This window comes from Mus pahari, chromosome 5, assembly GCF_900095145.1.
Source record: "Mus pahari chromosome 5, PAHARI_EIJ_v1.1, whole genome shotgun sequence".
NCBI classification, from domain to species: Eukaryota; Metazoa; Chordata; class Mammalia; order Rodentia; family Muridae; genus Mus; species Mus pahari.
In genome coordinates, this window is record NC_034594.1 from 142528258 (window position 1) to 142550115 (window position 21858).

The window sequence follows — 21858 nt, forward strand, 5'->3', positions numbered from 1 at the left end:
AGATCTGACGCCCTCTTCTGGAGTGTCTGAAGACAGCTACAGTGTACTTACATATAATAAATAAATAAATCTTTAAAAAAATAAAAAATAAAAATAAATAAAAAATAAAAAAAAAAAGTCTAGCCAAGCGGCATATATCTGTGATCCCAGCACCTGGAAAGCAGAGGTGAACTTAAGTCAAGTCCCAAAAAACAAAGGTAGGAGGAGAGAGATATTGTTAACTAACTTTTGTAAAAACTTTACCTATGTCAATCTAATCTTAGCTAGGTTCCATCTGAATTCTTATTCATTCAGAATGACTAAAATCTTAAATGCCAGACCCAAGACTACGTGGTGAGTCTGCAGAAGGAAGCCTCAGCTGGACTTAGGAGGAATGAACACTTATGTCTCTGTGTGAACAGTGCACACACGCCAGCACACCAGTTTCCAGCAAGCAGGACTATTCTCCAGATGCTTAACAGAAGAGAGAGAGTAAGGGTTGGGAACATGAATTTCAGCCCTGCTTCGCAAACACAATTAATGACCCATAATCTGGGACGTATGAACTATCTGAATGAAGAATGTTGATATCTTAAATCAAATGCGGTGGCCAGATCCTCTGATCTCAGTCTTTACACTGACTCTGAAACTTTTACTGTAAAGATTAAGGTCCTGTCTCAGAAGGAAGAGTGACACCAAGTGGAACAAGGTCAGAAATGCACTGCCGTGCGTTGGTGGTTTTTCAGCTTGCCAGCTACTTACAATTCAATGTGCTGTTTCCACTGCAATTCAGCAGTGATTAAACACTCGGCATGTGCTATTGAGTATTTGATTAGATCATCTAAATCAATGATTCTCTTCAGAATCAAAGAGTCTTATGTTGTATGTGATGGTTCATGCCCATAACTCCAGCCCCTTATGAAGCTGAGGCAGGAGGGCTACCGTGAATTTCAAGTCAGCCCAGGCTAACAGCAACACCACGTCTCAGAGAAGATGAAGTCTTATTAGACCTAATATTCAATCTCTCAAAGCCTGATTTGCTAAATCTAGGCCTTCAGCTTCTGCATAGAACTAAGTTTTAGACTAATGTGGAAAGAAATTAATTTATAATAGAAAAACCTCTAACCAGGATTATGGTGTGTCTCTTGAGGTCTCTTTGTTTTAAAGATTTATTATATATACACACAGTCCCTGTCTTCAGATACACCAGAAGAGGGCATTGGGTCCCATTACGGATGGTTGTGAGCCATCATGTGGTTGCTGGGACTTGAACTCTGGACTCCAAAGAACAGCCAAGTGCTCTTAACATGTGAGCCATTGGGCTGGTAAGATGGTTCAGCAGGTAAGAGCATTAACTGCTCTTCCAAAGGTCCTGAGTTCAACTCCCAGCAACCACATGGTGGCTCACAACTGTCTATAATGGGATCTGACACCCTCTTCTGGTGTGTCTGAAGACAGCTACAGTGTACTTACATATAATAATAAATCTTAAAAAAAACCCACACACATCTGAGCCATCTCTCTAGCCCTTGAGGTCTCATTTTTAACAGACATTTCACATTCATATATGGCCCACTTTGTTTTGGTCAGAGCACACATGGTTTCGACTTTTACATCAAGCATATACAAGCACTCTACATTTTAACATCTTCATGGTTTCACGTTTATATTTAAATGTGTGTCCACTTTGGAGTGATTTTGGTATGAGCTTTGAAGAAGAGATATGTTTTACTTAGCCTATTTTCTCATTCATTTTTACAATTTGAAATACTCTATTTTTCAGTTTATTATTTCATTTTTAAATTATTATAATTACATTTATATGATACAGTATAATTCAATAAACATATACATATATGATGATCAAATTGGGGTCATTAGCATTTCTACCTCTTTATTATCACCTAATGGTCACCCAGTTAGATTGAATGTAATCAAAAAAGGAAAAAGTATCAGTGAAGAAATGTAGAGAAGGCAACTTTCCTAAAAAAAGGTTATCAGAAATGTTTTGCCTGCATGTATGTATGCATTGCCCACAGAGGCCAGAAGAGGGCATGGGATCCCCAGGAACTGGAGCCACCGATAGTTGTGAACTGTTCTGTGGGCCCTGAGAACTGAACCAGATCCTCTGGAAGAAGTGCTCATAACTGCAAGCTATCTTTCAAAGCCCTAAAAAAAGGAAACTCTTACACACTGTTGGTGGGGATATTAGTTCTACACAGCAGCTATACAAAGCAATATGAAATTCCAAAAAATATATTTATCATGTGATCCAGCTATCCCCACTACTCAGTACAGGTCGAAAAGAACTGAATTCAGCAAATCAAGGACTATGTTCCTATGTCACTGCTGCACTGCTCACAAGAGCTAAGATATAGGATCTACCTAGATATCTTTCAGTGCACAAATAAAACAAATGCAATACATAAACATACCATGCTATTAGTAAACCGCATACAAAACTAAAAAGCCTCCTATCATTTATACCAAAATAGATGGCTCTGTTGGACATCACTTAAGGAAGCCTGTGTGATTTCTTGGCCATCTTCCCAGTTTATTCTAAACCTTGCGATCATTTCATTGATATCTCCCCATTAGTCTCCATGGGATCTAACATGACTGTGTTATAATTTATTTGTTGAGAATAGAAGCTTTAAAAGACTTTCAGAAAAATCAATATTTGTATAAATATTTTTAAATCTTCTGAAATGTTAAGGTTTCTTCTGACTATTTTATTCCTAGCTTTATCTATCACACACACACACACACACACACACACACATTTAACTGTTCCTATACACAACATAACCTCCCTCCACCCTGATATCAGTGCACTTATAGTCATTCCAACAGGAATTGGATTCCTTTTAGTCTCTTTATTCATAATCTCCACATTTCTGCCTTATTCACAGAAAATCATGAAACCCCTTGTTAAATGCCTTACTGAAGTTTACACCTGCTGTTTCTACCACACCCCCTTGCCCATCTACTCCAGCAGGAAAAACAACAGCTTAAAGTTCTTGAGCATGCCTTGAGAGTAACAAACTCATTAACGACGACCATCATTCACTGTCTCCAGAAGTCACAAACCATCCTCACATTGTTTCAATTCTTGTGTGAAGCAAGAACTTGTGACCCTCTACAACCAAATGGAATGGTTCAGATACTCTAGCTGGATGAATGGTTCTAAATTATTCAGATCACCTTAAAAAGACTGGCAGAGAAAGATCATCAGAGCTGGGAAGGCATTACCTTTGCCCCACAGTCTGCTCCTTTCTGAATGCAGAATCCAATGAACCGCGGGTCTGCCACTTTTACCAATATGTTGTCCACACAATAGACATGAATACTCCAGATGCCTCTTTGCTCCATGTCCTCCACAATGTTTTGGGCTGCAAGAGCTCGGTAGAGACCACCATTCCCATCTGGAAAATAAACAAGCCACCAGTAGTATTCCATGACCCACTGTGAAGGCAACTAGAAGACTGTTTAACATTTCAAACTGAGATGGCTTTCATTACAAAGTCAAAAATACCAAATAAGCACATAAAGTTCCGGTGTCAAGAGGCAATCATGCTCACATAGCTTTGAAGTCTCTTTAGCATAATTATGCCCAGAATAACATCATTAATGCAAATCTAGGAAATCTCAAAACAATAATTTATCCTAAAACATAGGGTACAATGTAACACTTATCAAGCAATGATTACTTCGGAACATTTAGATTTTTATTAATATTTATGATTCAAATCAGCCCTATATTCATAGCCCATCCAGACTTATCTAACTCAAGATAAAAATATTTAAGCATTTTACACTAATTCACTTGTTAAGAAGACAGACATGAAAACCTATTGAGATTTAAACTAACTATAAGCAAAAGTTTCTCTCTCTTCTAAACAGGGTGTGGCGGCACACACGTGCAGTCCCAGCACTTAGGAAGGCAGACAGACCAGGAGTTTAAAGTTGCTTCAGCTGTACAGTGAGTTGCAGATCAGCCTTACATTAGACCTCACCTCAAAACAAACAAAAACAGTCTTTTGCAAACAGGAATCCAGATCAAAGCAGGCCGATACATGGTGAAGGTATGGTTTACTGTCTATTCCTCTCAGCCTTCCCTCCAAGTACAGACTCAGAGAAATTCACGCAGGTTTCACAGCTGAGCTCGCTCTCCAGGTCACTCTGTGTGGTTATGCAAGCACTACCGTCCATTTCCAGTAAATGCCATCAGCAAACTGCAGTGTGCACATGCTAACTGCAGACACACAAGCCAGGGTCCCTATTCACGTGTATACACTTCTGCCTTGTGCTCTCTTACTGTATGAAGATTTCTCTTTGCCACATAATGTCCCTAGGCAATCATGTCTGTATGATTTAAGATTTAAAGCCACTTGGAAACTATCGTTTAGCCTCTCACTACTTTGTTGTTTTGGTTTTTTTCCTAGTGGTGATTTGTGAACCCAGAGCCTTGTTAGTGCCAGGTAATCAATCTAGCACTGACTTACATCATGAGCTAAGCCTCCTGCCTACTAAATAGCAATGTCTCACTGTTCTTCAGTACAGTAAATAGTGTGCCAAGGGCACTGCTGTATATATAAAACAGTAAGGGAGGAGAATGAACATCCAGAAAGCTCTCTAGGACAAACATCCACAAGAAATATAAAAATCAATCCATTCATTTCACTAACAGACATTTTCAACTTTTTAGACCATTGACAATTTAAAAGAAAAAAATTGAAGAGGAAAGAAACCTGTTTTATTAATATCCAAATCACCACCATTCAAAAGAAAATCAATAGTTAGTGAGTTGTTCCATAGTATTAAGTCGGTCACCACTGCATGAGGATGATACAAACCTGGAGCCATAGAAACTTTGTTTTTCTCTTCCAAGATAATTTTCCCATCAAAACTCATAGCAGGCAGCATTCCCTGCTGGAAAAATACCACGTTCTCCTTTTTTAAACCAAAGAACTTGTGCTTTGTGAAGAACTCCTTCGTTGATTCCATTGTTCTGCCGCTGGTCATTATATACCTGCAAAAGAGAGTCCATTTTATAAGCAATGATATTGCAAGAATTAAGGCAAAAGCAAGTACACTCACTATATCTCCCAAGCTGCAGAGACTCTGTAAGAGCGCTTGCTTTATATTTGATTTACTTCATCTTTTTTCTGGCTCAGACACACTAATTAGCAGTTGTATTTCTTCCAGGATTTTACTGGTCCTTATGTCCAAAATAAGCCTATGAAAATATCAAACCTGTTTCCAGCAGCAAAGAACCCATACCTAGAGGCATAAGCAAGCACATAAACTCTGTGTACACTAACATTAAACCTCTCATTGTAAATAGAGGAAAAAAAGATAACAGTAATGCAGGCTAATATCATCTTGTGGTTCTTATTAAAATCTGAAATGAAGCCCAGACTCTGCTCACCACCCAGTGAAAATCATAAAAGTAAAATTACACATTCTGCTGCCACAGAACCTTAATTCAGGACCTCGAGAGATGGCTCAGCAGTTAAGACCACTGTCTGCTCTTCCAAAGGTCACCATTCAATTCCCAACATCCACATGTGGCTCACAACTGCCTCAAACTCCAGTCCTAGGAAACCAGCACCTCTTCTGGTCTCCCTGGGTATCAGGCACACATAAGGGTGTTCAGATGTACACACAAATAAAACATTTATACACATAAAAAATTAAAACAAATCTTTCATTTTTTAAAAAATTGAATTCATGGCAGAATATCAAGAGATTAAAAAGATCCTACCTAAGACTATAATTAGAAACTAAAGTGGTTCTGGGCCTTACCAGAATTTAAGCTATATAAAAGTTAGGATTCTTGTTCTGGTGAGTGATCAATACTTAGGACTTAGAAACAGTAGGTCAACTAATAATCATTACATAAATCAACTGATGAAGCACAGAGCAGGAGAGAGGGCTCACAGTTAAGAGCGCTTGCTCTTACAGAGGACTCAGGTTGGCTCCATTTGGTAATGACCACTGTAAGCCCATTTCTAAAGCGTCTGATGCCCTCTTCTGACCTCTGCAGATACTGCAAGCATGTAGTGCAGACATACAAGAAGGCAGAACATAAAACAATGAGTTGGATCCCAGACATTGGATGGTTGGAGATTGATTTTTGCTTTTGATTGTGACTGTGCCCTGATATTTTTCCCTCTTGAAGGAAGTTTTTTAGTGAAGCCTGATATTTTTCCCTCTTGAAGGAAGTTTTTTAAGACACTTTGAATTTTAAAGTACTTTGTATTTTAAAAGATACTGAATATTTTAAAGGGATTGAACTTTTAATATGTAAAGACTGTGGGACTTTTAAAGTTATTTAGATNTTGGGGATGNATAAGAACTAAGGATTGAGGCTTACTAGTGATGTGTTTGTGTGTCAAGTTGACAAGGGGTCAACTATACTGGCTAATTTTGTGTCAACTTGACACAGCTGGAGTTATCACAGAGAAAGGAGCTTCAGTTGAGGAAATGCCTCCATGAGATCCAGATGCAGGGCATTTTCTCAATTAGTGACCAAGTGGGTTGGGCCCCTTGTGGGTNGGACCATCGCTGGGCTGGTAGTCTTGGGTTCTATAAGAGAGCAGGCTGAGCAAGCCAGGGGAAGCAAGCCAGTAAAGAACATCCCTCCATGGCTTCTGCATCAGCTCCTGCTTTCTGACCTGCTTGAGTTCCAGTCCTGCATCCTTTGGTGATCAATAGCAGTATGGAAATGTAAGCTGAATAAACTCTTTCCTCCCCAACTTGCTTCTTGGTCATGATGTTTGTGCAGAAATAGAAACCCTGACTAAGACAGCAGAACATAAAACAAAAATAATTATTTAAATTGATTTAGAAAATGGCATGATTTCCTGCCATAGTGAATATGTATGCTAACCAAATCATTTGGGGCATTTGAACCTTCGTAATAAGCTGAGCCACAACTCTTTGTTTTATAGAAATAAAAAAGAGGTGGGAAACTGCTCTGCATACAAACAGACGCAGAGCATTAGAAAGTAGAGGGAAGAGAGAAGAAAATCCAACATGACAACAGAACGGGGCTGTAAATAACACACTGACTGCATAGAACACAGATGTCCCTCAAAACCCCCACAGGAATCAAGATGGAAAAAAGAAAAGTTTGCAGCATCCCAATACTTTTGTATTGAAAAAGAACTTGAACATCTTGAAAACTTATTCCAAAAACGTGTTCAAAGGAATCAGAGAGTCACAAAGCAGCATGGTTGAGACCTGGAGCCCCAGAGAGGGAGAATCTTCCAAGGGGAATTAAGCAGCTACTTCTTCCTGGCTGTCTTTTCTGATGCTGGTACAGGCTAGGGAATCTGCACTAGGACCAGAGGCTGTTGCTGGGAGACAAAAAAACATCAGTTTTGATTGGTCCTATGGGACTGAAGTGATAAGATCAAGGCCCTGAGGGAGGTCAAATGCACTGCTGGCTCCCCCTTAAAACCTGCTCTGGGAAACTAATCAGAGAGCTAAAGAGAAAAGGAAAACAAAAGTGAAAGGCAGCGCAGAATCACCTGAGTGTCACTCTCAGTGCTTAGGAGGCAGTGGCCAAGACAGTGCCCTATGCAGCACTCCAGTAGGGGCTGAGAAAACAAGTGTGACCCATAGCAGAGAGGTCAAAGTGGCTTTCATCTCTGGGGGGGTACATGGAAGAGGTGGGGGGAGGGGAGTGAGGGGCAGTAAGAACTACCTAACCTGATGCTTAGGACTTGCACTGCTAGACTGAAAAAGCCTAATGGGCCATACCATCTTATCATGAAGTTTCAGACACTATAAGGAAGAGACCCAATTGCTTGAGAGAGGGAACAAAATGGTTAGGGATCGAAATGACACTGGACACCTGGCAGCAACATTGGGAACAATAAAGCAACACTTTCAGCTTTCAGAAGGAAATTAATTTTCGACCAGAAGGCCTATTTTAGACACACCATCAGTCAGGAAGAAGTTTCTGCAACGAGGGTTTGTTGGATACTGAAAGGTATTCTTAAGGTGCTCAGTTAAGGATAGAAAAGTGCATATACACTCCCAGTAAAGCCTGAGGTCAGATAGATAGCTATAATATACTACTTCCAGCAATACAGAATTACCTGTCCACAGATCACTGACCACAGGAAGTGCGCCTTCTTGTCAGCAAGTTTATATACATTTGAATGCTACAGAGCAGATGCTCTAGCGCAATAGGAGGCTTACCAAGGGATGGTGCACTTGTTGCCATAGTGTTTTTCAGCTAACTGCTGGAGCTTCAGAATACGTTCTGCTTGAATCTGAAAAAGTGTCTTGTGGGATGGCAAGCCGACATCATACATGCCCTTGGGATATGAGACTCCAAGTCTTGTCCCCTGCCCACCAGCTAGAAGAAGAACTGCTACTTTGTTCTGAGAAATCTGAGAAAGTCCTAGAAAAGAAAACACTTGTATCACAAAACCTCCATAATTCAACACAAACTTAAGCTTAGGCGACCCGAATGCCCAAAGGCCAGTGCGAGGCTTGAATGGACACATTAAAATATCTTTCTAGGCCTCGGCTGTTAAGAGCTGCTCTTCAAGCTCAGTTACCAGCTGGCTCACAACTGCCCTGTAGCACCAACTCCAACTGAGTTAAGATTTTCTTACAGGATGGATTTTAATACAGAGAGAAAAAATTAAAATAAAAAAAAAATTAAGCCAGAGAGAGAGAATTGTAGATCTAGAGAACTTCTCTCTTTGGAGATCCAGGCACTGTGAGCCCAGAAGGTTCTGAGCACTCTTCCTTGATAACATTACAAGAAACAAGGCCGTTTCCAGCAGCCTGTGAAAGGTCAAACCCTTCCTGGATAACTTCCTGGTTGGACTGCTTCCTCACTGTGCTGTAACTTGGACAGGTGCCTGAAACACGGACAGTTTCATGGGTGCTGCTGAAGCAGAGCACAAGAACTTCCATGTAAACTGTAGACACTTCAGGACAAGTCAAGGGGCATCAACAGGCACTTCAGCTAGGACACATGAAGGAAAGCTATCCAAGAAAGCCAGTCAGAACAAATACTGAAGCACAAAAGCTTTGTCTTGCCTTTTGTTGTTGTCGTTTTGTTTTGTTTTCTGCTTTAGACAAAGTCTCACAAACCTTTAGCCTCAAACTTTCCATGCAGCCAAACATAGACTTGAAATAGTGACCCCTCTGCTTCCACACCTGTGCGTTATGACTACAGCAGGTACTGCCATGCCCATCCTAAGTCTTTAGGTTGTAATCACATGTTACAACTGAAACTGCTTCCCAAAATGTTAAACACAAAAGGCAGACTACTCAGGGACTTCTCTATCTGAACTCATTTTATAAACTAATGCACTACATACTGTGAATTTCAATAGGCATTCAACAAAAAGGTATTGTGATTCAAATGGGTTGGGAAGAGATATTTTTGGCACTGTATACATATTTCAAGTCATATACTTAACTATGATGATAAGAACAGCATGACATTTGGAATACAGCAACAAGGAAAAAAGAGAACAAAAGGGAGGATACATGAGGCCAAAAAAAATTAACTTTTAGTCAAAGTAGCATATGTAGGAATTTACTATATCATATTTGTCTCAAAATACTGTTCATAATATACTTGAACTATTTCATAATAAATCCATATAAATTTCTACACAATGATATCCTATGTATACATGTAAAAGAAAATACTATAGTATTACTAGTAATTATTTTTGTCTGGAGTGTGAGATGGCAGAAATTTTCTTTTTCTTTGACATTTTTAGTATTTTCTAATTTCTTTTAGATAAGTATGTATTACCTTTAAAATAAAACCAATCTATTAAAGCATTATTATGCTAGACCTAAGAAAGAGTAGAGGAAATAATGCTGAGCACATTTCTGCTCCACAAGACACTTTCCTCCCTACCATGTTGTCATAGAAAGAGAAGAGACATCAATTCAGGTCCTGGGAATGCAGCTCAGTGGTAGGCCGCTTACCACCCAGCCATACGAGGCCAGCATCCATTCCCAGAACCTCTATGCTTGTTAGGAAAATGTTTCACAGGAAATAAAATGGGTATCACTGAATACTTGTTAGTATAAGTGGGAAATTAACTTGTACTTAACTAAATATGCATTTTTAAATAAAGGACAACATTTACTAAGCAATTAGACTTTCCTAGTGTATCTTTACTAAAATGGCATTCTTCTCAAAGCTTCTAATTGCTTCTCTTTGAAGACCTCAAGAGTTCCCAGTTGCTAGTCTATGTTACACTATTTATGTGTAGCCAGAAAGCTGTAAAACTCAAATTAAAGTAAGACCTCTCTTCAACAAGGAAATTACTTAGCCCTTAAGAAATAACTTCCTACCCTCAGTTTCAAATGTCCATTATCATTTCAATAACAGATGTTTAGAAAGTACTACACAATACTTTTTCCCCCATCATGAAGAAAACAAAATTGTCCTTGAAACAGTTATGAGACTCCTTGCAGCATATAAAATACAATGATATAATCTTCACCACTGCAGAAACTTTCTATTGATATGACTGTGCAAACACACAACAATTTCTGGCTAAGAGAGAAGGATATAAAATCAGTTACTAAACCCCCTCCACCCTACTGTTAAGCCACAAATAAATACTGTTTCCTGATACCGAGCCAAAAGGAAATTTGCTTTGCTCCTTCCTGAGCCATACTTGGTTCTAACAATTGGGGATTAAACATTAAATGAAAAATTATAAATGTAGATTAGTTCTATAGAGTTCATTAAAAGCTAAAGACTCAAAAGGAGGCCTGCTTGTTGCTTACAGCCATTACACCAGATTCCTTAACTGTTCATGGTATGACTCCACCCTCCTTTATCCCTAAAGAGAAACATGACGGCTGGGGTAAAGGAGGGAAGAAGCCCATTTGACTTCTGATTTGGAGTGGTAGCCTGTTTGAAACCCAGAGCAAGAAGACAGGATTAATGATTGCAACGTCAGAATGAGTCACCATATCACTAAAACTCTCCATTCACAAGGTTCCTCTGAAAGTCATTCTCTCGATTCTGAGTGGCCCTGCCCAGTTCTCAGGAAGAGGGTATGTTAGCCAGAGCTCCCTCCATAAGAAGCCAGGTTAGCCATACTCTCTTGGCAAGATGCTAGGTCAGCCATACATGTGCATTTCAGATCTGAAAGGCATCCTCTGAATGATTAACCAATCTTTCTCAAGCTGCTCTTTAACATCCTTATGAATAAGTCCTTTTGAATTCTCCTGAATAAAGGCTCATATAACAATTAAATACACAGAACAGAAGGAAGTAGAACCACTGTGACAGATTTGAAAGGTTAGAGACCTGCCCAGCTAGAGTCAGCTTCCTCTTCCCTGTATGAAGCAGCTTTCCCACAAGTGAACTCTTTGAGGCTCTTTGGAACACAAGTTAGAAATCAATAAACCTGTCGGCCTAGGGGAGGTAAGGTATAGAAAATGCCAATGACACCAGCTGTCTTCTTATTTCATGGAGAGGTGGGATGTCAAAAGGTGAAAGGCAAAAACAGCCACCGAGATAATAATGTAGCTATGATATTATTTACATCTATGAAAGTAAGCATGTATATAAGTAGGTAATATAAGAAAACTAGATCTGATATAGTTACAGGCAATTTCGGATATTTTGAAGATAGATTTTATAATAAAGTATATTAGTCTCACTTGTTCATTCCATTAAGAAAACAAGGCAGAGACTTATCGAGAAGTGTAGGCAAAGACTCAAAAGTTGTGCTGGCCTGTCTTCACTGTCAACCTAACTAGCTCTGCATTCACCTAGGAGACTGGTGAGGCACAGCCCTGGGTACACCTGTGAGGGTATGTCTAGGAAAGGTTAAGTAAAGGGGAGAGGCCCACTGTGCATGAGGATGACACCATCCCACGGAAGGAGCTCTGACAGAGTCAAAGGGGAAGAAGAAGCCAGTGAGTGATGCAAGCCTTCCCGATCAGGATGGAGGGAACTCCCTGAAACTGTGACCCAAAATATATATACTTCTCCCTTTAAACTATTTGTCTGGTACCTCATCAGAGCTATTTAAAAGTAACTAATGCACAGGCCTAAGGTATAGTATTTAGCAACCTTTTTATTTACAGGAGAACTAGATTACAAAAAGCAACTCTACCAACAAGCTATAGTGGAACTACTACTATTCTGCCATCCTCAACAGTATAAATTAGTACTAGACATAAGACTACATTATACTATACGTTTTGAACAAGAAATCTGTGAGCAAATTCAACACATGATATTGATCAATATATAACTGCAAATTTTCCTCCTAAGTAATGTCTAACATACACAGACAATCAGGACATGTGCTGCTCTTCAAAAGTGTATGATGTAATTAGGAAGACAAATGCAAACAGCTGTCACTAAAGGTAGCATCAAGTGCAAGTATAAACAACTAAGTCGAACTGCACAGTGAGGAAAGCACTGAAAACAGCTAATCAGGAGAATGGTAAAGAATGCGTGTAAGGAAGCTAGGGTCACGGCTCAGTGGTTACAGCACTGAGTTAGAGTCCTGAGTTCAATTCCGAGTACCTACAGAATAACTCACAACCTCCTCTAACTTCATTCTGAAGGGATCTGACACCCTCTTCCAGCCTCTGTGAGCATTGTACACATATGATGTACAGGCAAACATAAAAGCAAAATATTCTATACATATACATTTTTTTAAAAAGAAAAAAAAAATTTTAAAGAAGAATGAGTATAGGAACTGGGCCTCTAACTGGCTACTGAGGAGGCTGAGGCAGGAGGGCTGCAAGTTCGAAGTTTTCCTGGCCTTTGTGGAGAGGTCAAAACCAGCAGGCAGCTGTCAAGAGATGTGGCTCAGTGGCAGAGTGCTTTTCTCACATGCAGAAGGCCCTGGGCTTGATCTCTAGCACCTCCCAAACAAAACAGAGAATGTCAGTCCACAGCAGCAGACCAACGGCCTGCACAGCTCCCTGGCCTTCAAGGTGACGCTAAGCAGAGAAAGGGCACAGGCCAGACCAAGCTAAAGATAAATATAAACACAGGAGGAAATGCATAACAGAACACCTAGGCAAGGTGAACCGCTTGCCTCAGCTACAATATGTACAGCAATAGGAATGAGACATGCTAACACAGAAGAAAACAGAGCTGGAAATTCAGGTGTGGAAAACCAGTTCAAGGCAGATTTTCAGGTCAAAGCAGCTTAAATTGGAACATTTAACTCATGCCACAAAATTTCAGGGAAAGTAACCCAGCAAGAGTATAGAATTTAAAGACAAAAGGAGACCGACCGAGGCAGAATAAAGACTAGAGAAGAGCTTTGAAACCAGGCAGCGGTAATTCAAGCAGAGTCCATAGCAGGCAAGAATAACCATAGCTACCTTGGCAAGAATGTTTGCCATGTGCTAGTGGGTCATCTGATTTCTAGTATGATAGGCACAGTGCTACATGATCCAGCAACTTGAGTAATTTCAGCATATCTCATAGCACAGTGGGTAAGACGTAATTTCAACATATCTCATAGCACAATGGGTAAGACGTGAGCACACCAGTACCTTCACTTTCCCAGGCCTGCAACTGCTCTTGATCTCTGGTAGCACTGCCCAAAACCTGTCGGGGCACAGGCTCCATTCGTGTATCCACCTTTTCTTGGTGAGAGGATCGATCAAATTCGCCAATGGCCTTCTGGAAAAACGAGTTCAGCTCTTCAAAGTTCATGGCCTGGAGCTCCATATAAAGTTCTACCTGCTGGGCTTCTGATAGCTCGTTCCAGAACTGCAGCAGGTGCTCTTGCCCAGCTTGGGACAGCCTTTGTTTGAGGTCATTGACATTCATAGTGCTCTGGTTGTGAAGCTTTGTAAAAACAGAGTAGGTAGAGCTGTGAACCAAAAAGAAAAGGAATTAACAAAGGGCAGACAGTTGTCCTGACATTTTGGCCAAGATCACTTATCTAACAGTGGTCCCATCTAAGCTACCTTAGGTTATACATGTATGATATTTGCACAGTAATCAAACAGCCTAATGACATACTTCTCAGAACATAACCCCATCATTGAGCTATGTATGACACTATGTTTTTAAAATCTCAATATTTAGAAATGAACTTCTGCCTTTCTGACACTGACTCAATATTTGTGAGAGCTCAAACTTCAACAGTAATTAGCACTATGTGCCAGCACTATACGAAGCACTTTACTTACAAGTCTCATCTAAGTTCCTACCTCTCCATCACTTGTAACTGTTACCAGTATTCACATTGAGGACACTCAGCCTCGCAGCCAGTGGAGTGGCACCTTACCCCCTCGATCTCTCTCCACTGCCACTCCACATCTGCTGCCGCCCTACTCCTCTGAACACTATGCTACAACTTAATAGATCACCTGTTCTCCCTTTGCCTCTAATGAAGATAATTATTGTTGTATTCAGAGCTCAGCACCACCTATTAACTATGAAAACAATATTTCAAAAGCAACTTCCACAGGGAAACAGGTGAATCACAACCATCATCTACTCACTAAAAACCTGAGCCCTAACTGGAAGGAAAGGCAATGCACACATAACAATCAGGGAAGAAGACCATGTTAGCCACGAGCATGAGTACTCTATGATCACAAAGCCAACTCTTAAACTGCATAATGCTAAAAAGTAAGGGAATGAAGAAATTAAATATATAGGTGAGTCTACCATCCACCTAATACTGATGAACACACGATCTAAATAGGAACCAGCTGGGAAATGTTCACAATCTAGCTCTTTGACCCTACAGGGGGTCAAACAGACTGCATAGATAAGAGCAGGAAACCAGGAGACCTTGATGGCTCTGGTGAAGGAGTGTGAAGAAGATAGGAATCGGTCAGAAAGTGAAGGCGCACAATGACAGGATATGGTGTAGGGCAGGTCTAGCTCATGAGAACCAGACAACTGACTGTAGATCAAAGAGTAAGAGATAGGAAGCCAACTATGGAATGATACACAGGGCACTAACACCATGTGCATTAAAAAGAAAAGAGAAAGAAGCCAGGGTACCAAATACACTGTAAAGAAAGACAGCTAGAAAGAAAGCAAGCTAAAACACAACTGTGGATACAAGAACTCAAGGGGACCCAATTAGAATGTTTTTTGTTTGTTTGGCTGGTTGGTTGGTTTTGGTTTTTCGAGACAGGGTTTCTCTGTGTAGCCCTGGCTGTCCTGGAACTCATTCTGTAGACCAGGCTGTCCTGGAACTCAGAAATCCGCCCGCTTCTGCCTCCTGAGTGCTGGGATTAAAGGTGTGCGCTACCATGCCCGGCTCCAATTAGAATGTTTATCATCAAAAAAGCAATCAAACACAGGTAAGGTGGCTCAGCAGGTCTCCAAGTCTGAGTACACGAAGTCTATCTATCCCCAGAACCCACATGGTGAAAAGAGAGAACCAAGTTCCACAGATGTTCAAACATACACACACACACACACACACACACACACACACACACATTGCAAAAAGTAAAACTTAAAAAAGAAAAAAGAGTGACACTACATGTAGCTAAAAATGTGGGGGAAAGGAACCCTTGTATGATGCTAATAGCAACGTGAACTGTCCATCTGCTATAGGAGTCAGGATGGAGGTGGCTCAAGGTCTAAAAGTAGAACTACAACAGGACCTAGCTACAACCACTTCTGGTTATCTAAGTCAGCATGCAGAGGTATATACCTGCACAGCCACAGTTCTTGCTGCACTGTTCTTAATGGCCAAGATACAGAACCAGCCTAGATATCATACAAACTGATAAAGGAAAATATGATAGCTATCGTAATGGGATTTTATTCAGTCCTAAAGACTGAAATGTCATTTTCTGAAAAATTCATGGAACTAGAGCCATCAGTGAAGAAAACCAAATTCAGCTGGGCATGGTGGCACAGAGGCAGGCGGATTTCTGAGTTCGAGGCCAGCCTGGTCTACAGAGTGAGTTCCAGGACAGCCAGGGCTATACTGCCCGAGCTACAGAGCACAGGCCTGTCTCAAAGGCATACAAACAAATAAACCAAAAACAACAGAAAAGGAGCACTTACCTCTAAAGATAAGGGCATCCTTACTATGATGAAAGGCAATTTCGAAAGCGCCTAGGGCATTGAGAGGCCTCAATAAAAACGCTACTATTAATGACGTGAAATCTGCACTCTACAGTTCTAAGTCACAACCTTTTGAACATGAAAAAGCTACTACAGACAAAATCAAAAAGTTTATCAAAGACACAAGAAAAGAAAATTTCCTCAATGGGAGCAATAAGGAAAAGGCCCCCAGAGTCCTATGTTCAGAGATCAGGACATGGTGGCAGCAGCTGTCTAAAGGCCACTGCAGTCTTGTACAAGGGACAGACTCCGAGAATGGGATCCTTCTGTGATTTCATCCCATGAACATCATAGAGATCAGTGAGTACAAACGTGGATAAGCTAATCACTTGGCGTGGCTTCTTGATGGAACCAAGACCCACGGGAAACACAGGATAAAAGGGCTGTTGCTGGAGTAACACCCAGCTTCCCAGTAAACCTTTCCAAGTTTACTCGCAGCCATCACCAAGTATGTAGTAATGTGCCCTGCTATATTACACGGGCAGCGACTTCATTAGGGAGTTTTCACTTCCAGCATAACCTACGGGCCCAACATGGCTTGCTTTTTGAGGTCACAAAACTATAGTGAGTTGTGATTCGTCCCCAGTCGCTCTCCTCACGATGTGACTAGGTTACCAATAAAAGCTACCCTTTTGTGTGCATGTGTGATAACAGAGAATTTAAGGAGGAAAATTAACTTGTATGTGATTATTAATCTATCCACCAAATATTTAATGAGCACTTACTGCCAAAGTTAAGTGTGATCTAGGCGGTAGGGAAGTAAGATGAAGAACAAGTTCATACTCACATTCCACAGAAGGAGACAAGTGTGTAAAAGGACATGAGCTACAGCTACGAAGAAACAAAGTGGGCGAAAGGACCTAAAAGTCCTAAAAGGCTCAGTAGTAGGAAACTTGGTGAGAAGCAGCACCCCTGTGTGTATGTGGGGGTGTCTATCTGGCTGACTTTTTTTTTTGGTTTTTCCAGGCTGGCCTTGAACTCAGAAATCCACCGCCTCTGCCTCCCAAGTGCTGGGATTAAAGGCGTGCGCCACCACCGCCCAGCTTCTGGCTGACTCTTAAGAATACATATAAAGACACAAACCAAGCTTAGGTCCAAGTGAAACAGTCCACTACGGAAGCATGATGCCATTCACCAAGTATGAAGAAAAGGTTGACAGGACAGGTTTCGGAACACATGGTGATTAGAGACTCCATCCTTTACTTCATTTTCAACTTCATACACGTATCAAAACATCCAAAGAGAAACTACTGACTAGACAGCCGAGCAGTTGATACACTAGGGTTATGTGATGAAACTCTCAAGGTCAACAGTACACGACAACAAATCACAGTCCAAATGAATCCCTCCGAGCAGAGGGAGACCCAAAGGTGGGGAAGTCAGGAGACCAAGCTTGGACACTTTCAAGGATATTAAAAGGTATTTCAGCTGGGTGGGGCTGGTGCTTGCCTTTAATCCCAGAACTCGGGAGGCAAACAGACACATCTCTGTGAGTTCAGTGCCAGCCTGATCTACAGAGAGAGTTCCAGGATAGCCGGGGCTACAGAGAAACCCTGACTCTCAACACCAAAAGAAAAAAAATTTCAGTTGACATCTAGGTTTCAAGAGTTATGCCACTTTTTTAAAAAAGCATTTAATAAGATAGCTAGAACATGTACAAAATTCTCAAAAAATATTTTCTATTAAATAAAAAATGAGACGGTAGGGAAAGATAGATTTGTATTATTTTCCAAGGAATGGTTCCCAGGGTCTCATGTTCAGCCCTGTTTTTGTGAGCACTGGAGGGAGCAAATCACTGGGGACACATGCAACCAAAGAAGTGTCCCTCGTTTGTGGTTCCTCGCTCCAGTTGTCCCCTGCCCATCATTTGACACTGTGCAAATAATTTCACTTCCCTGGTGTATATATTTCCACACGAAGACGACCTGACCTTTTTCATATATCCTGAAGATTAAAAAGCAAAGAGGTCTCTTCTACTAAAAGTGCATGCACACATGCTATGGTAAACATTAAGTAGAACTGTTCTTTTAAGTCATTCACAGCTGGACAGGAGAGGCTTACTCCTTTAATCCCAGCACTGAGGAAGCAGATCTCTGGGAGTTTCGGGCCATCGTGGCCTGGTCAGAGGCATAGGCTGTTGTAACTCTGAGTTTGCGGCCTGATTGATCTACAGAATGAGTTTTAGGACAGTCAGAGATACACAGAGAAACCTTGTCTCAGAAAAAGGAGAGAGGGAGAGAGAAAGAGAAAGGGAGAGGGAGAGGGAGAGGGAGAGGGAGAGGGAGAGAGAGAGAGAGAGAGAAACCTAGCTAGCTCATTCAGTAAGTACTACTCCCCTTTAGGTGCTTGGAGAAAAACATATTCATGGAAATAAAACAACTCATTACCAAAATAAAATCTGTCCGTTTATGTGTTATGTAACATTCATAATAAATATGGTTTATATTTACCTGACACAGCTATAACCATAGTACTGTATCCCCTACTGATTTTCTTGAGAGCTGAGTGTGTAACTAAATGGTATACAGCAATAGAGAAGAGAACTTAAAAACATGGATTTTTATACTAAGAACAAAAGTCTGCACTAAAAATTATGACTAAATTTGGTGTGTGCCTACAACCTAACACACCTGGATCAACATAACCGACAAACCATTATGAAACATGCCTTTATTAGAATTTAAAAGCCACATTAAGGAAGTCCAGTATTTCCCAATTCTACCCCCACCTCTGCTGCTATATGTCCTCAGGATGGGTTAGTAAATCGCTTTGGGGAGTGGAGTGGGGGAAACACATACATGGAGCCAGGCAGTGGCGATACATGTCTTTAAGGTAAATGGAACTCTGAATTCTGGGCCAGCCTGGTCCACAGAGTGAGTTCCAGGACAAGCAAAGCTACACAGAGAAACCCTGTCTCGGGAAAACAACAACAAAAACAAACAAACAAACAAAAACAAAGAAAGAGGAGGGGAGCGCAGGGGGGTGGGGGGGCATGGTACTGAGACTGACTTGAGTCCTAACCACTGACTAACTGGACAGACTATGAAGTCTTTTCCCTCAGCCAAGTGAGTCAACTAATAACGAAATAGACAAATGCCTTTAGTTCACTGCAAACTCTTGGATCCAAGCCCAGTGAACTTCACCTCCAAGTCCTTAAACTTGTGCCTCACATAAATACATACGTATTAGCTTGGTCATTACCATCGGATTTCAGATCTCATATTGTGCCGATGAAGGCCAGCCAACCTTCAGACCAAACTTTTAAAAATCTTCAAGAGCATATGTGTGCTCTCATTCTACCAGTCCAACTGAGGGGGAAACCCTGAAATCTGAATCTCTCTCACTATCAGTATCAAAAGAAGAGGGTAAGAGGCAAGCAGGTCCTGTGCTAGTCACATCCCCCATTTGGATTCCACTGTCCTGGTCGGAACTTTCAAATTCTTACCCTCGTGGGTTCCCGACTCGCTTTCCCGACAGTAACAGCGACCACTTACTCCCACCGGTGAACCCCAGAAGTGGCACAACTATGCCCTATGCCGGGCCCTAGCCTGAGACCCTCGTGCCTCTCCCCCCCCCCCCACACACACACACACTCAAAAACAGCGGTGACAAGCGCCGGGGACTCCATCACCACCCAAGCCTCCCCTCCCAGGTCTCCCCCAAGACCCTCCGCACATCCCCGCCCCGCCGCGACACAGTCCACGCCTCTCGGGAGCGCCGAGCAGCGGGCGCCGAGCATGGTGCGGCAACGCGTAGCCGGGTCCGCGCGCTTGGCGTGGGAGCGCGCGCGTGAAGGGGGCCCCTACCTCCCTCGATAATCCCGCGGCTCCTTCGGCTCGGCTACTCGCCCGCGTCCCGCTCCCGCCTGGAATATATACTGTCATCCGAGGGGCCGGGGCGGCGGGGCGGGCCACGAGCAGCGGCCGAGGGGAGCGCGGGCCCCGGCCACCCCGCCCCTCCCGCCGCGGTGAGTGGCTGCGGCCCAGGGGCGGAGCGGAAGCCTGCCGGCCCGACACGTCAGCGACCCAGAGCGGCCAAAGGGGCGGGCGCCGGCGACAGGAAGGAGGAGCCTCTTTACGTCACTCAGACTCTTGCCCAATAGGATGGCCAAGGGTCCTGTCAGTCTGCGGCACCGCCCCCTCACGCACTAGCGGGGGCGGGGCCGGCTACGCGCGCGGCTTCGGTGAGGCCAGGCGCCACCTTAAGGACAAACTGCAGGGCGGGTCCTCACGGTCACCCGGGGCGGATCAGCGCGCCCGGTAGGGAGCGCAGCTCCCGCAGTGAGTCCAGTGACGGATTTCCGAACGCCCACGGGTGTGGTTGGGAAAGACCCGCCGTTTTCTAGGCAGAGATCCCTCCAGGGCACGCCTGTGACCTTAAGCTAGTTGATTTTGTCTGATTCTCCAGATGTCTGATTGCCAGTGACCCGGGCTTCCTCTGTTGTCTTCGGAGTCTCTTGGGTGTCGACACAGCCTGGTTGCCTTTTACACAGCGACAAGTGAAAGAAATGCAATCAAAAGGGATTAGATGACCCGAGGCCATGCTAAATGTGCCAGTCAGTGAGAACCGGCCCAGGAAGCAGGACTTAGCTGGGAGATGAGAGCTAAAATTCAACTGTCCTGTTAGACCATAGGATGTGTATGTGCAGGCTATAATCTCAGTGTTATGAAGTTGCATTTATATTTAGAGTTCTTATGTTGGGTTTTGCAGGTTTTGAAACAAGAGTCCAATTTGTTGAGATGTCAAAAGCAACTAAATTTAACATATCCTGGATCCTAGAGAAAGTCAGATGTTTTCCATCCGGTGGATAGGCTTCCTCATTTTACATTTTCGGTGTTTTCTTAGTCATTCTTGAGTATTCATATTTCATCCAAACTTTACTATCAATTTGTGTCATTTAGAAATAGTATCATTTAACAAGGGGTTCGTTTGTTGAGGCACCTTTGTGGCTTTGAGAGATTAGATGGATAGATAAACAGCTTGGAACAGGATCAAGGAAGGATATGATATATTATTAGCAGTATTTGCTTGGCCTTAGTCTTGCATGCCCTCTGAAATCCTGTCAGAATGCCACGTCGCCTGAGAAGCTGTAAGTGGCACCCACAGTGCTGTTGATAGTGGCAGGTGTGCCTTCCTGGAGCAAGACTAACAACACGGGTGTGTTCTCTGGTTTTTATACTTCCAGCGTGGAAAGCACCCAGTCTTAGGTGAAGAATACAGAGCCTGTCCACAATGGGGTTGCCCAGAATCCTTTGACCTTTATGTATGCAAGTCCCTGGGGTTGAAGGATTCTCTGAGGAAGAAATCGGTGGCTACAGCAGTCAATAAAGAGCATATTGTCCAAAACGCATTTATTGAGTTATTCTACAGTAGAACTTACAATAGACTGTACAGGGGAATCACGAGTCTATTTCTTCAAGGGATTGCAGTACAGTGAGAGAGGCAGGGGACAGAGATGCTCCTCCTTCCTAAGGGAGGGCCATGAGAGCAGCAGCAAAGGCTCAGATGAGCCTTAGAGCTCTGAGAGAGCAGAGGGACGACACATTTTCCTCCAAAATCTGCCTTAGTTTCAGAAAGGAATGAGGGACCACCTCACACTTCTGAAGGCTGCCCTTTAGTTCTCAGCCTCCATGGCTTTTGATAGATAAATAGATAGATAGATAGATAGATAGATAGATAGATAGATAGATAGATAGATAGATAGAGATATAGGTATATATCAGGAAATTTGTCCATAGATTCTTTTTTAATTGGGAAGGGAAATATCTACCTAAGAGATGCTA

General features: G+C 42.2%; 1 protein-coding gene across 3 annotated transcripts in view; it reads right to left on the reverse strand.

Moving 5' to 3' along the window:
* Uap1 (UDP-N-acetylglucosamine pyrophosphorylase 1) overlaps positions 1-20089 on the reverse strand; it is a 33307-nt gene extending 13218 nt beyond the window's left edge. The window contains exons 1-5 of one of the 3 annotated variants that reach the window (XM_021197447.2): positions 19882-20089; positions 13522-13844; positions 8194-8398; positions 4836-5011; positions 3232-3404 (exon numbers count right to left, since the gene is read on the reverse strand). In XM_021197447.2, coding sequence (XP_021053106.1) covers positions 3232-3404; positions 4836-5011; positions 8194-8398; positions 13522-13801 — 834 coding nt within the window. In that variant the 5' untranslated portion in view covers positions 13802-13844; positions 19882-20089. The remainder of the gene's footprint in view (positions 1-3231; positions 3405-4835; positions 5012-8193; positions 8399-13521; positions 13845-19881) is intronic. The other 2 variants (XM_021197445.2, XM_021197446.2) reach the window with 2 other exon arrangements.
* Between the last annotated feature and the right edge of the window lie 1769 nt (positions 20090-21858).